Source organism: Nipponia nippon, unplaced genomic scaffold (genome assembly GCF_047370975.1).
Source record: "Nipponia nippon isolate SJK-2023a ecotype South Korea unplaced genomic scaffold, ASM4737097v1 scaffold_8, whole genome shotgun sequence".
Taxonomy (NCBI): domain Eukaryota; kingdom Metazoa; phylum Chordata; class Aves; order Pelecaniformes; family Threskiornithidae; genus Nipponia; species Nipponia nippon.
Window position 1 is genome coordinate 19,450,722 of NW_028262402.1, and position 16,295 is coordinate 19,467,016.

General features: G+C 39.1%; 1 protein-coding gene across 2 annotated transcripts in view; it reads right to left on the minus strand.

Annotated features, from left to right (window-relative positions):
* Positions 1–1,304: 1,304 nt before the first annotated feature.
* Positions 1,305–16,295, minus strand: part of LNPEP (leucyl and cystinyl aminopeptidase) — a 66,456-nt gene continuing 51,465 nt past the window's right edge. For both annotated transcript variants that reach the window (XM_087742104.1, XM_087742105.1), the window contains 8 exons: positions 14,169–14,257; positions 12,107–12,287; positions 9,835–9,991; positions 8,262–8,446; positions 7,385–7,546; positions 6,466–6,606; positions 5,395–5,476; positions 1,305–3,882 (listed from right to left, as the gene is read on the minus strand). In XM_087742104.1, the coding sequence (XP_087598230.1) occupies positions 3,751–3,882; positions 5,395–5,476; positions 6,466–6,606; positions 7,385–7,546; positions 8,262–8,446; positions 9,835–9,991; positions 12,107–12,287; positions 14,169–14,257 (1,129 nt within the window). In that variant the 3' untranslated portion in view covers positions 1,305–3,750. The remainder of the gene's footprint in view (positions 3,883–5,394; positions 5,477–6,465; positions 6,607–7,384; positions 7,547–8,261; positions 8,447–9,834; positions 9,992–12,106; positions 12,288–14,168; positions 14,258–16,295) is intronic.

The following is a 16,295-nucleotide window of genomic DNA, read 5'->3' on the forward strand; positions in this document are numbered from 1 at the left end:
GTCCAACCATTAACCTATCACTGCCAAGTCCATCACTATACCATGTCCTCAACCACCACGTCTATCCATTCTTTCAATACCTCCAGGGATGGAGACTCAACCACTTCCCTGGGTAGCCTGTTCCAATGCTTGGCCACCCTTTCGATGAAGAAGTTTTTCCTGATATCCAACCTAAACCTCCCCTGGCGCAGCTTGAAGCTGTTTCCTCTTGTCCTATCATTTGTTACTAGGGAGAAGAGACCGACCCCCACCTCGCTACAACCTCCTTGCGGGTAGTTGTACAGAGCAATAAGGTCTCCCCTCAGCCTCCTCTTCTCCAGACTAAACAACCCCAGCTCCCTCAGCCACTCCTCATAAGACGTGTGCTCTAGACCCTTCACCAACTTCGTTGCCCTCCTCTGGACACGCTCCAGCACCTCGATGTCCTTCTTGTAGTGAGGGGCCCAAAACTGAACACAGTACTGGAGGTGCGGCCTCACCAGTGCTGAGTACAGGGACACTATCACCTCCGTGGTCCTGCTGGCCACACTATTCTTGATACAGGCCAGGATGCCATTGGCCCTCTTGGCCACCTGAGCACACTGCTGGTTCATGTTCAGGCGGCTGTCGACCAACACCCCCAGGTCCCTTTCCGCCAGGCAGCTCTCCAGCCACTCCTCCCCCAGCCTGTAGCGTTGCATGGGGTTGTTGTGACCAAAGTGTTTTGACTGCCCTCGTGCTCCCTTGACTGTTTCTTCACAGCCCCACAAAGACTGGTGCTCTGCTCTTTGTCCTGCACCTATGGCTAAGCTTTACTCTCGCACTAATCCTAACCAGAACCCATGTAAATTGTGACACCCCACACTTTACGGTCCTAGGCAAAAGTGGCCAGGACTGAAAGCTTTGGCAGCTCAACCCTTCCTTTGGCAGCACCTTTGTAGCCGCACGAACAATGGGGCTCTGCTCTTCGTCCTGCACAAATGTCTAAGACTCACCCTAACCCTAGCCAGACCCCAGGTCCAGGACCCCAGACACCGCCAGCTATAGCTCCCAATAAAAAGTACCCAGAACTGAAAGCTTTGGCAGCCCTCACCTTCCCTTGGCAGCCTTTCCATGGCTCCCCTAGTGCTAGGGCTATATACTTTGTCTTGCACCAAACCCTAACACTTTTCCTGACCTTCACCCTACCCTAAGCCCATATCCAAAATGGAGCCTTGTCAGCAATGGTTGTCTGTCCTGCACAGGTCTTAGCCATTCCAATCTTCATCAGTTCCCAATATACTCAAACAGGGAGGAGTATATTTAAGCATTTCTCACAGAAGGACTCCAGCACAATTTTTAATAAGGTCAGACACTCCATGACAGAAAAATAGTTTTAAAACATGTACAACTGACATACCAAAAGTATCCATATGCAACAAATAGTAAAATGAAAAATTATTCAATAATCCCTCCACAACCTCCCCAACTTTCCAGATTTTCTTAGTATAGTTTGCTGTCTAAAACTCAGCTCCATGCTATTTCCTCATAATGGTCATTAAAGCAGTTGAATAAAATAGTAATTTTTTTAAATTCCACAGCAGAAATCAGGAGGAAGATGGGATCTTCTCCCACAGTTCCCATTTTAAATTTTATCATACTCAATACTGCAGCCAGGGATGAGGTAAAACATATGTGAGGGGATAGACCAAATAGAAAAGTGAAAGCTTACTACTGACTTCTCATTTAATATGAAGAAGTGACTAGAAAGAAAAATAAATGACACACACAAAAAAAATATATATATATACACACACACACAAACATGCAAAGATGGAACTAATATTTCTGTAGAGATTCCAAAGGTTTAAAATAAAGCAGGAAATGAAGTCATAATGCATGACAGTACAAAAATTCCAAGAACATATTTAATTAAAATTCTAATTCCATAACTTATAAGGAATTATTTTCAATGTTCATGCTGCCAGTTCCTTCTTCAGTGCATGTAAAAATTATTCATTTCTGGGCCTTTTGGGCAAACAAGTGTTTGCACACTCTTAAGGTTTAACATTCTTTTTGATAATTTTAAGGTTAAAAATGACATCTGCGATTCTAATGTGAGGTGGAAAATGAGCAATTTCTTTTCCAGGAGTTTTGACAGATATTCTGAAAAGATGGGAAAAGTACGGTATGGCTTAAGCAATCATAGCTTATAATTTTTGCTAACCAAATGAACAGCCAATGCTGCAGTTCCATAAAGCATTCCATTTGAATTACCCTGTGACAAATTTTTAAGTCCATTAACTCTAATTCAAACAATTATCTCCTTCAGAATTTACTGTAGCTGAAATTAAATTAATTTAATTCAAATAGTACAACTTTTAATTGTTAGTGCTTTCATCATATTTTATAACTGACCACATAATTGAATGATGATCAGACAACAACAGGTCTGAACCTGCTTGCATGAATCTGCAAAAGGTGTATTGGTAGTGAAATGAATAGAACAGATCTCCAGATAAAAAGGTATGTTTACTCTTGCATGTGTTTTATATATATGCTATACCTCAAAAATGGCCTTTTTCACTGCTTTTGAAAGAGATGCAGATTGTACAGTAGGTATTTCAGCTTTCTAATGTAGCACATTAGGGTTTTAGATCCTTTTCTTTAAAAGACTTTGAAGATTTATCTCACAAGGTTTATCACAACAGTAGAAGAAGAAATCATTAAAATGTAAATGAGAAGCTTTTCTAAAGCTTATGTTATAAAGAGTGAGCAATATTCACAAATTAAACTGTGACATACAAGTTATCAGGCAAGGAAAAAACAGAAGTTTACCCAAATGAAGTGGCTGATGTATCTATTAATTGCAGACCCTCTGCAACAAGTAGTGAAATAAAAAAATCAGTAGTCAAAAGGGCACAAATCAGTAGTCAGTCTAACGAAGAACCAACCTGTAAAAATGCAATTTTGTGCAGTTCCTCAGAGATCAATACAGCAAAATCAGTTAAAGTCCAATGAATAATGGTGAGATTCTCAAAAATGTCTAACAAATTCAGAGTAAAAGTTCCAAGGTTACATCAGTGTTTCTGGAAATCCCAACTCTAAAACACTTGGTTTTGCTATCTGGTTTTTCTTTTCCATATTACTATCCAGCCACTTTATACATCAAACTGTATACTAGTAGCATAAGATATTATTCTTAATTTTTTTGTGTAATTCCTAAAGAATACTGTGAAAATAAAAAAAAAATCGAAAAAAGTGAAACCTTATTTATTTTACCTCAAACTGGTGTGCTTTATGAGATCCACTACTACTTCCGTATCTGGAATATGATTTTGTTTCACAACAGCTTCTATATCTACGAATGTGGAAACCACCTGCAGTTTTGCATTAAAAAATCTACTGCTCAACAAGCAGTCTGCAAAGAAGTAACAGTTCATGGTATGCTTTCTTTCTTTCTGATCCTGTCAATATTAACCCACTGCTAAGAAACTACAACACAACTCCAAATGAAAGGGCATATATTTCAAATATAAAATGATATTTAATCATTTGTGCAGATGTTTGGTCTATAGATGAAAACAGTTTCAGAATAAATACTTACATCTTGCTCATAAATGCTCCAAGGAAAATAAAAATTTATCTGAGACATGCCCTGAGCTATCTAGACTCCTTAATAGTGCAATCAACGTTGCAGTGATGCCTGGTTTCACCCTGGCTTTTGCAAAAGAAACACAGCCACTGCCCACAGAGCTCCTAAATGGCTGACACACCAGAGCATTATGGGCACTACAGCAGTTCTTGTAGCTTTGCTAAGTTCTTTTCCATCCACTGGATATTGAGCTGAATTGTGTCAATTGCCTCTTTTACACAACGCAGTTGAGAACTCTCTTCTGATTTTGACTCAAAAAATGACTTCACCTGCACAGCAAGAGAAAAGAAAGAAAAAGAAAATTTTAATTAAAATCAACACTGGTCACACAAATAGGTTCAGAAGCAAAGGCTACACATATCTTGCAGGAAATCCATTCCCAAGAATCATTTGTATCAGTAAGCAAGCCTCTCAAAGGAGTTCCCGAAATGCAAGGAAAGCATTTTTCATAGGAACTGCAGCAATAACTTATTTGGTTTCAGTAAATTATTTCCCTAGTAAACAGACATTCACTTACCATATTCATAACAGAACAATCACAGAGCACTCAAAGTTCTTGAAAAGAAGTCTCATTCTGTGACAAAGAACTGATAAGCAACCCTCTTCAGCGCTCTGGAATGACCCTCACACCCACTCATCATTATAATTGTCAATGCTAACACTTAAAATACTAGAGATCAAACCATAAGCAACTATCTCTATCAAATTATCTGAATGAAAACATTAGACTAAACCATAAACCATTCTTGACACATTAACTTAAAGGCCTTGTTAGGGAAGAAAACAGAGATTTCTAATGGCTATTAACTGGATCTTAACTGATATTCAGCCTCCACAATAGCTCCTTGGGATTGCTGACAGCAAAAATAACAAAGCCATTTTAATGGCACTCTATCACATTCCGGAGATGCAGAAAGCATAGCCTCTTTCCAAAATCTATACCAAAACATTATTTTGGGAGACAGCATATTCCAGTGAATAGGAAAACAAAACAGTATAAACAGATAACTGGGTTTAACTCTATACATAATTCTGCCATAGACTCAGTACGTAATCTTCAACATCTTTATATGTATTTCCCGTGTGTGATATAGGGAAAGCAATAGCTGAATATCCTTGCCAAAGGGCCTTAAGGACAGAAATAACATCCCTTAATTAAATGAAAACAGCATTGGTGTTGGAGATATGCGAGAAATAAGACAAAGGATGTTAAGGCAGAGGACATTAATCAGCCTCTGTAAACAGATAACAAGACCTGCCCTGAGAGCAGAAACCGGAGGACACTGCAAAACAGTCTAGCAATGAAATACCCAGATAAGCACGAGAAAACAAGGCTGCTGATAAAGCCAAAGTGAGAATCGCTTGAACCATGACTGAACTATCCTAATTAACATAGTAAAAACCACACCTCCAGCAATGAAGCCCCGGGCCCAACCAAAGACCCCTACCCACTGAGCATGAGCTGTAAATTTAAAACATGCTGTACTTCTAAGTGGGGACAAGGCTTGTGAGAACCAATAGAAGCAAGGATGGATAAGTGGAATTGTGAAAATAACTGCTAACAGCTATTCAGAATATATAAAATGTCACTGCATGTTAACCAAGGTGTGCTAGCTTTGTGGAGTTACCACCTAGCACCCATCTCTGCGCAGACATGAAATAAACAAATATCTCAACTGTGTGTGTTATTCAGCTTTTTGCACACCGGGTAAAAGAACCCTGCTTTTTGGGACAACATTGGCACTAGAAAATATCCCTTTCTGGTAGATTAAGCCACCAACCTCAAGCAGATGTGCCTTTGTTGCAAACTGAGAAGTTGATGAACTAATGATATTCTGGATAGTATATGAGCCTAGGTGAAATCTGAAATACAAACAAAGAAGTTATTTTTAACTAGCAGCCACTTTAAGATGCAGATTCAGTATAGGTATGTGCTCTTAGTTCTACTTTTTTGTTTTAGTAGTTGGAAATCATTAAAAGCACTTAAATTCAAGTTTACATATCTCATTTTTCAAAAGAGATACAAGGTCCTAGAAGTCCAAGCCTCTAGTTCCCTAATCCCTCTAAAAACTGAACTTCAGAGCAAAATACATGGAAAATTTTCTTCTATTACAGCTCAAATAGTAAAGAACTAAGGATACAACACAGTGAATACCAAGACCTGTATTTGTGGTATGTATTCCAAAACTCTACAGTAATTGAATTTGCAATCAGATTTCATTTCAAGTAAAGTAGTTTTGTAATATTGGTTATTGAGAGCTTGCTAGAGCAGAAATTTTCATCCAGGAGAAGCTTTTTTAGCAATGTGAAACTGTTCCAAATCAAAACTAGGATTTAGAAATACAGTTTTCCATGTACTGTTAGCTTTTTGAAGACTTGCAGGCCAGCTCTCCTGCTGGGTACCCTTCAAGGCCAGTTAAGGAGAGTATGTATTTCTAAAGCAAGTGGGATTTTTTGGTTATTAGGTTTTGGGATTGCTGTAAAAAGACAGAAAAAATAAATGCTGAATGAATTCCCTGGGTCTGCTTTTGAATGCATTTGATCCACATAAATATCCTGCATCTGCAGCAATCATCTTAGAGAGAGCATCCTTTTAACAGAAATTCAAATCAAGACTTTTTTTAAATTACTATGAGGCTCTAAGAGGCTCCAAATTCTCATTAACCATTGGTGAGATTTTAAAGTTTATGTTCCAAGTTAGTTTTGTAAAATCAGATTTTAAAACAGGCTTTACAATTTTAATACAAATCTTCTTACATGAATCCAGCTATTTATTATTTTGTGCTTGAAAGAAACAAACAGGTGCTTTTGCCATTGTGAGTGTGAAGTTTCAGCTACATCAAAAGCCTTACTTGCGTGTAAGCTTTTCCCAGTTCTCTTTGACAAAGTCCCAGGCCAGCAAATACCCAGGCAAACTCTGGCTAACAGTTGCTATGATATGTGAAAGCTCCTGTGCCCTGATGACTTCTCCTTCAAGGCTGTTCTTCATTAACCTAAAAGACAAAGCATATGAAAAGGGACAGGAAAAAACATCTATTCATATCTTCACATGATTCTCCTGATACTCCTGAATTAGCTCAAACAAGAAGCAACTTCTGGCACCTGGACCATACCGATGCTCCATTTTATAACCACTGTACTTATTTAGCTTTAGTTTCCAAGTATCAGAGTGACCTTAACTCTAAACCAAGTATCTGAATTTTCATTGTTGTTGGAAAAGATGAAGTAAATTCTAGCAACTTGTAAAAGAAAACATAGTACATAGAAAAGTTAAGAGAGGAAAGCTCTAACAAGAATCACGTAGCAGGACAACCTTGGTGTCCTCCACGCATTACTGAGATTTGGAGTATAACATAAGGTCAAAATTTCAGCCAAAGAAATAAAAGAAAAAAAAAAATCGCAACTAGTTATTATCTTGGTTATAAAGATATATGAATCTTTTAAGACTCCATAGAACAATCTGCAATTTTGTTACCTTTACCACAAAATCTGCAATTCTGTGTTACCAGTAGTGCAAAGCCTTTAAGTTCAATTTTTTTTCTCTTTATGCATACTCAGTATTCGGCCTTTTGAGCTACTTGGTTACATAAATTATTTTTAAGTGAAAAATATCAGGTTCTTCACATTTATGGAAGTCTGTACCAAATGTGCATAGATTTTCCTTAGCAATCAGAAATTTTTTCAACAATAGAAAAAAGACAATACATTTTTTCAAAGAAGATTTTAACACTTTTAATATACACAGCATAACATTTTTTGGCTCCTTCATACCAGATCAGCTTTCTGACATCTTCTGTGCTGGCCAAGGCTTCAATCATTTTGCTCTTCTCTGCTTCAGAAACTGAAGAGGAGTACATCTTTAGGAGGAATTCCCAGCCCTCACTAGATTTGGCTCCAGCTGTAAATATGGCTTTCATAACATCACTGGGCAGACTACAGGGAAAAACAAACCCAATAACAAAACAAAAAAACAACAACAAAACAAACAAACAAAAAAAAGGGGGGACATAAAAAATGCTCATCTGAGAAAAGAAGGAAGAAAAGTCACAAAATGAAAAGATTAGCTTGAAAGAGATGCCTCTCTTGAGCAATTTAATTCTGTAGCAATTGTAAGTTTGCTGGACTGAATTAATTCCAGCCTAATACTTTAAGTCACTGGGAAAAAGCAAATCATATTAATCACATGAAAGCACAGTAAATTGTACAAAAATCTGAGTAATTTTCTGTGGCTCAAAATGCATGTGAATCCAGAGCAGAATGAATTCTGCAAGATAAAAAAGTATGCTTTGATGTTGCTACTAAGTGATTCTCCTTGAGCATGCAGCTTAGGAAATACAGATGGAAGCAATTTGCGGCTGGTTTTGCAGTCACACTTAATGAGATTGCAGACTGTCTTAAATTCTAGCACAGTTCTCCCTCTCAACTTAAAACAGCAATTACTTCTACATGAGGAACAGCAAAAGACAGAATGAAGTGCTTTATCAATATCCAGTTGGTGGTGCTGGTGGTGTGGGGTTTTTTTGGTTTGATTGGGGTTTTTTGGGGGGCTTTTTTTTGTGTGTGTTTTTTTTTTTTTCACAAAACAATGGTGGCAAGGTAACAGGAAAACAGGTAAATGAAAGAAGTGGAAGCCCAGTTTTTGTGGTACCTCATTGTTCCATTAGAGTACATCCACTTCTCAAACATCTCAGTGGCAGTTCTTCTACAGTTTCTCATATCATGGGTGCAGGCAAAAGCTAGCAGCGTTGACCGAAGCTCTCGTTCAGACAGGGTCCCATCATCTGTCCAACGCTGTTGATCAATTTTATCTCCAAGCAGGTGTTCTATTCTATGCTAAAGGAGGAAAAATTATTAGCAATAGTTAATTCTTCCCAAGAGGACTTTCTGTATGCAAAATTAGTTTAAAAAAAGAAAAAAAAGTTAAGTTTTAGAGCTGTGAAAGTTAAAAATAGTAGTTTTTCATCTACCTCTTCCAATTTACATATACTATATCTTATATGTACGAATAAATATCAGTTACCATATAGATCTGAAAGATGGGCCAGGTCTACATCTTAAATTGCACATGGAAACTGAAGACTACTCTTCAAGCTACAGTTCAGACTTCTATGTAGTCAGCTTACTATCTCAACTAACTACAACTCCTGTATGTTTAACCATTTTTAACTCCATCAGGTGACAGTTAATCCACATTAGTTTAGCACAAACAAACAAACTGACCTTTGTCTATAGGCTGAACACCCTTCCTGTTTATAATTTTGTAGCTTGCCAAAACCACAGCTATGTGCCTGACCAGCTACCACGTCTTAGCTGAAACACTTGACCTTAAATATAACCTCATAGACACTGCATTGAAAACCATAGCTTGGGCTGTTTATCACAGCAGATCTGTAAAACCTTTGAATAAATACTAAATAAGGAAAATTATGGCGGCAGTGTTTTTTGTTTCTTACAAGTTTCCTTAAGCAGTCACTAATTACCTTACCTAGCATAAAGAAAAACATCTGCTATTTTACATAATCATTTAATAATTTTCCTTCTAGAATAAATCCCTTGGATGCCATTCTACAATGTAAAGAATGCAAGAATCTTTTTAAACCTGTAGATGAACAGAGAGGAGGCTACATAATAAGAAGGTAAACAGAGAAATGAAAGACATTTCCTCAGCAAGAACCGAGGCTAATGTTGATTTCATTGCTAAGTCTGTAGCACTGTATCATGTTAATCTATTGCACAGCTGGAATGGGACAATAGCAACCATTCAATATGTTCCTTTTTTTACAGAAAACGGTTTTGGTTTTTTCCTCTGCCTCTATACAAAGCAATTGGATCTATGATCTCCAGCCACTCTAATAATTTTAGAAATAACTTTTCTGTACTTGAAAAATGTCATGGACTCTGTTTAATTACGTATCTGTCTACATTGACGTTTATAGCCACTGTAGCAAATCCCCAGACACCATTGTGTTCCCACCGCGTTACATTCCCTACAGAACATTGAGGGCAGGGCGTGGAAGTCAATCCAAAAAATTTAGAATTTCTGTAAGAGATCATTACTACTTAACAAAAGCAGGCAAGACTGGCGACTATCTAGAATCCCCATCCAACTTAGTGAGATTACCGAGTATGTTCAACAGTCAACACTTAAAAAGACAAAATAACTATAAAGAACATTACAGCTAATTATTTCAAATTATAATTTACAGAAAACTAAGACATACCATGACTCGTGCTGCCAGTTGTTGTTCACCTTTTTTCTCTAAAAGGCTGTATATAAGACTCAGCTGAAACAAAGCTTGAGTGAGTGGTGCAGTGCTGCTCTCTTTGTTAAGGTAATCGATCAGCTCAAAGGCCTTTTCCAGAGACTCTTTTCCTAGACTATAGGTCAATGAACACAAACATTAAAATGGCTTCCAGAACAAAAAGACTCCCTGAAACAAGATCAGAAGTGATGCTCTCCATTACATTAACAGAGGAATACGTGAATAGAGGGAGTAACATAAGAAACACTTTAGACGTAGAGATTTTTCTGTTTTGACATTAGTAAGATAGCAACAAAGCAACAAGGCCACTAACATGCCTTCAATTAACAAAAATGAAAATAGATAAGGAAGTGTGACAATGATGTCTGAAAATATTTATCATAAATGAGGGTACTCAGATATAGGAAAGAGCTGTCAAAGAAGCCATCCAGAATGCTCAGCTTCACCTGCTCTGATGGCAATGGTGAAAGACAAGAGAGGGAGCCCACAAAAATTTGAGAGGCAAATAGCTTACTTCTCTAAACTGGAGCACTCATTGCCAGAGTACACAAAAACAGTCCCCTAGGCAGATTATCAGACACAAAAGAAAACAGTGTCTTCCAGAAATATAAGCTATCATGTGGCTCTTTGTTATGCAAATAAATGGATGCTGGTATAAAGAACAGGGAGATAACCAGGAAACTACAGGCCTGTCAGCCTGACTTCAGTGCCGGCAAAGGTCATGGAGCAGATCATCTTGAGTGCCATTATGCAGCAAGTGCGGGACAACCAAGGGATCTGGCCCAGCCAGCATGGGTTTATGAAAGGGAGATCCTGTTTCACTAACCCAGTCTGCTTCTATGACAAGGTGACCCGCTTGGTGGATGAGGGGAAGGCTGTGGATGTTATCTACTTGGACTTTAGTAAGGCCTTTGACACAGTCTCCCACAGCATTCTCCTGGAGAAGCTGGCTGCACACAGCTTGGATGGGTGCACTCTACGCTGGGTTAAAAACTGGCTGGACGGCCGAGCCCAGAGAGTGGTGGTGTATGGAGTCAAATCCAGTTGGCGGCTGGTCTCCAGTGGTGTTCCCCAGGGCTCAGTACTGGGGCCGGTCCTGTTCAACATCTTCACTGATGATCTGGCTGAGGGGACCGAGTACACCCTCAGTAAGTTTGCAGATGACACCAAGTTGGGTGGAAGTGTCAATCTGCTGGAGGGTAGGAAGGCCCTGCAGAGGGACCTGGACAGGCTGGATCGTTGGGCCGGGGACAACTGCATGAGGTTCAACAAGGCTAAGTGCCGAGTCCTGCACTTGGGTCACAACAACCCCATGCAACGCTACAGGCTGGGGGAGGAGTGGCTGGAGAGCTGCCTGGCGGAAAAGGACCTGGGGGTGTTGGTCGACAGCCGCCTGAACATGAACCAGCAGTGTGCTCAGGTGGCCAAGAGGGCCAATGGCATCCTGGCCTGTATCAAGAATAGTGTGGCCAGCAGGACCACGGAGGTGATAGTGTCCCTGTACTCGGCACTGGTGAGGCCGCACCTCGAGTACTGTGTTCAGTCTTGGGCCCCTCACTACAAGAAGGACATCGAGGTGCTGGAGCGTGTCCAGAGGAGGGCAACGAAGTTGGTGAAGGGTCTAGAGCACACGTCTTATGAGGAGTGGCTGAGGGAGCTGGGGTTGTTTAGTCTGGAGAAGAGGAGGCTGAGGGGAGACCTTATTGCCCTGTACAACTACCTGCAAGGAGGTTGTAGTGAGGTGGGGGTTGGTCTCTTCTCCCTAGTAACAAGTGATAGGACGAGAGGAAACAGCTTCAAGCTGCGCCAGGGGAGGTTTAGGTTGGATATCAGGAAAAATTTCTTCATCAAAAGGGTGGTCAAGCATTGGAACAGGCTACCCAGGGAGGCGGTTCAGTCTCGATCCCTGGAGGTATTTAAAAGAAGGGTAGACGTGGTGGTTGAGGACATGGTATAGTGATGGACTTGGCAGTGATAGGTTAACGGTTGGACTCGATGATCTTAAGGGTCTTTTCCAACCTTGACGATTCTATGATTCTATAACATCTAACACCAATATTGAAGCATCAGTGAAATAACTTAAAAAAAAAATCTATTAGGGAATGGTGAACACTTTCAATAGGCTAATGAAGAGTGATATAAAACTTCTCTGAAGCAGTCTTCTCTAGAATCTAAGTCTGATCTTCTTTAAACACATATTAACTATGTTTTCCAATTTTAAAAGTCTTACCTTGCAAGGTTGAAGATATTGTTGATCAAATTGGCTCTGTCTTTAGGACTCAGAGCAGCGTGGTTTTTTTTCAACAGATCAATCAGCGTTTTCCAGTCTTCAGCATAGTGCACTATGTAATAACCATTCATACCCACATTGAACTTTACCCATTCCACCTCTTCTGGAAGTTCAATGACAGCTAATGGACAAACAATCAGTTAGCAGCAGAAACAAACTTTTGGCAACTCTTCATTGAAATCCAGATCTATGAAGCAGACTAGTTACAGAAAGTCAATAAAGCCTTTTCCACCCGCTAGTTTCCCCTACTATGAAGAAGGAATAGGCAGTACAAATGTTCAACAAGAGGGCTCCAAAATTCCAGGTTGTACTTCTTCCTCATTCTTCCTACATCTGATTGAATGAACAGTATCACAATCTGCCTGGAGTTGTATCTATGCAGTTAATTACTTAGTGCAGTAATTTTTCTCCTTCTCTGCAGTCCTCCTTTCAGACAACCCCACCTCCTCTCTGCCCACTTTCATTATATATATATATATATATATGAATATACATATACATATATACATATAAGAAGCAGCTACACACATCATATAAAGAAATAGAGAAATAGAGACAGCATTAAGTAGATGAAAGCCCATACTCTAGTTTCAAAGTGAACTAGGTACAAGAAGAGAGGCTTTGGGAAAAAGTTCTTCATTTCAGTTGCTTCTATAGCTACTGCCAAAAACATCAATTTGCACAGCACCTGCAATGCCTTTGAAATTTAGTAAATACTCTACCCCAAACTCTTTTGTACATATCATATCATATCATATCATGTACTTTCATATCCTCCACATCCAAGTTTCTACAGTGAGTGAGGAATTAGTACGTCAAACATGGGACCACCAACAGGGCCATTTATGTGAAACAAAAATGATGAAATCAGGCTACATACTTATTAGTTCTAGTAAGATCAAGAACACATTCAATTAAACAGCTTTGTTTTTCCATTCTGATAATTCATAATATTTTTTTATAAGACTCCATCTCAAATGAAAAAGGCCATGAATAACTTGAAAGCTTTGTAAAACCAATGTCAGAATTACATAAATCAAAATGATTTACTTTAATTATAGTACTTCTAAAGTCATTTTAGAGGGCTGGCAGTTTGTAAAAATCAGTAAACAGTAAAAATGTCAAGATCAGCTCTAAGAATTTTATTTTAAATTTGTATAGTTTTATTTCAAAAAGTAGAGGTGCAAGATAGGTTCATGAATTAAAAATAATTGCCAGTTAAATGCACCAAATAGTAACTTTAACAGGGAGAAGAAAATGCATCAGTAGACATAAGATGATGAGTCAGACCAGTTTCAATAAAATGCAAAAAACCTATTCATGTCGGTGGACAGAGGTAGCCAGTGATTTTAGCACAATATTACACAAAAGTGTACAGTGACTATTCACTTGGTAAGGAAAAAAACAGGGCTTAATTAAAAACAAACAAACAAACAAAAACCAAAACTCAAACCAAACCACAAAAAAAACCCCAAGACACCAAAACAGAATGTAGACTAGCAATTTAGGATTCAAACTAGCCACTGCAGCAAAAGCAGAGAGTTTCTGTGAAAAGATCTAAGGGTTTTAAGTTCTACAACAGCATTCTCAAAAACTTAATCTGTTCCAGATGCAATATTTTCTTATACCATTTTAAGAAAATAAATAATATTCCAGTGGAAAGTGACTTCCTCACATTTTAGTACACTGGCAGAGCAACTCTCCCATTACTCACTCTATAAAGGACATGCAGTTTGAGAGATCTTGTGCATGCACTGGGATGAAAAGAGTACAGGTTTTTACAAATTCCAAATCTGTGCTTCTGCCCCAGCTCCTGCCATTTACTTGTACATACAATGCTATAGGGAACTGACTCTCTAATGATGACACCACCAGTAGTACTTGGCTCTGTAATTATTTTGTACTACATATGCCTTCATCTTCACATCTTACGTGTGTGCTTGGAAAGATCAGTAATCTATAACACTTAAGTAACTTGCTACCAAAATTTTGAGTCACATACCTGACTTTTGGTCCAGTAAATATGCATTAGTACAATGGGTAAAGTTGCAGCTACTAGTTATGTAGGTGAGAGGAATATGCCACAGATAACTGCAAAGGAAAGCAAATGTTTACTGACATATTATACACGTACTATTTGTCTTGAAGGGTTTGTTTTGTTTTGTTTTTTAATTTAAACACTTTAATATATTAGTAGTAGTAGAACCACTGTATGCTGTGTAAAATAATAAAAGTATAAATCTCACTCATATAATCAGAATATGATAAAAGAATACATGTACAGCATGTACAGTAATTATTTTTTTTATTTCCACTGTGTTGAGAATCATAGAATCACAGAATGGTTTGGATTGGAAGGGACCTTTAAAGGTCATCTAGTCCAACTCCCCTGCAATGGGCAGGGACATTTTCAACTTGAAGTTGCTCAGACCCCCGTCCAACCTGACCTTGAATGTTTCCAGGGATGGGGCATCCACAACATCTCTGGGCAACCCTTTCCAGTGTTTCACCACCCTCATCACAAAAAATTTCTTCCTTATATCTAGTCTGAATCTACCCTCTTTTAGTTTAAAACCATTACCCCTTGCCTTATCACTACAGGCCCTGCTAAAAAGTCTGTCCCCATCTTTCCTTTAAGTATTGAAAGGCCACAATAAGGTCTCCCCACCGCCTTCTGTTCTCCAAGCCGAACAACCCCAACTCTCTCAGCCTGACCTCATAGGAGAGGTGTTCCCTCCCTCTAATCATTTTTGTGGCCCTCCTCTGGACCTGCTCCAACAGGTCCATGTCTTTCCTGTGCTGAGGACTCCAGAGCTGGATGCAGTACTCTAGGTGGGGTCTCACCAGAGCAGAGTAGAGGGGCAGAATCACCTCCCTCGACCTGCTGGCCATGCTTCTTTTGATGCAGCCCAGGATATGGTTGGCTTTCTGGGCTCCGAGAGCACATTGCCGACTCACGTCCAGCTTTTCATCAACCAATACCCCCAAGTCCTTCTCTGCAGGGCTGCTCTCAATCCCTTCATCCCCCTGCCTGTATTGATATTGGGAATTGCCCCGACCCAGGTGCAGGCCTTGTACTTGTCCTTGTTGAACCTCATGAGGTTCACATGGGCCCACTTCTTGAGGTTTCCAGGTCCTTCTGAATGTCATCCTGTCCCTCAGGTGTGTCAACCACACCACTTGGCTTGGTGTCACCTGCAAATGTGCTGAGGGTGCACTCGATCCCACTATGTCATTGATGAAGACATTAAACAGCACTGGTCCCAACACTGTCCCCTGAGGGACACTACACTTCCTAGTACTACTTCCTCAGTTCCAGCATGCTAAGTATCTTGTCCCAAATTATATGGACAGGAGATCTCTGGCTGTATCAGAAATTCTGCGAGTATTATTTTCACCTCAGTCCAATGTTCTGTCTTCCTGAAATTTTACAAGTTTTATTATTTTTTTTTTAAAAACAATTTATGTTGATTCAAGTACAAGACTCAAATTCCAAATCATGGTAATAGAAACCATAATTGATTACATACCACGAAGACTATCTCAGGTGAACTGCAAGCTGGAAGAATAAATACTAAGGTGGCTCATAATGATGATAAGGACTTGACTATTTAGAGAAAACACAGCTTGAGCGAGATTAAACAATTTTCCCATATTCATTCCAATTTTGACAGGAACCCCTGCTGTGTATGACTTGCACAGAGCACTTTTCTTCAAAAGCTTTTCATGCACTCCCCAAGTTGACCAACTAGAAACAGAAGAATAATTAAGCCTAACAATCCTTCCCTTCTTCCCTTACCTTTCAACCACAGATTACTTGCCTTCCTCCACATAACAAAAATAAAACAAAGCCCTGTAACTTCTAACATTTCAAGAGACAAATTGCTTTCACAGGCCTGATTCTGCAAGATGATGCAAAGGACTCAGTTCCTGTTAAGACTTCAAACAATTGGATAAAACCACCAAAATCTCAAAAGGATTCAAACCTACATATTTTGGTTTGTTACAAAATACAGTAAGGTTCATAACGTAAGACATATTTGCAGTAAATTCATTTTTACAATTAGCAACTGCCACATCTTTCCTTTGGTACTATGGATATTGCCTCTCTCATATATTCAGCCATTTG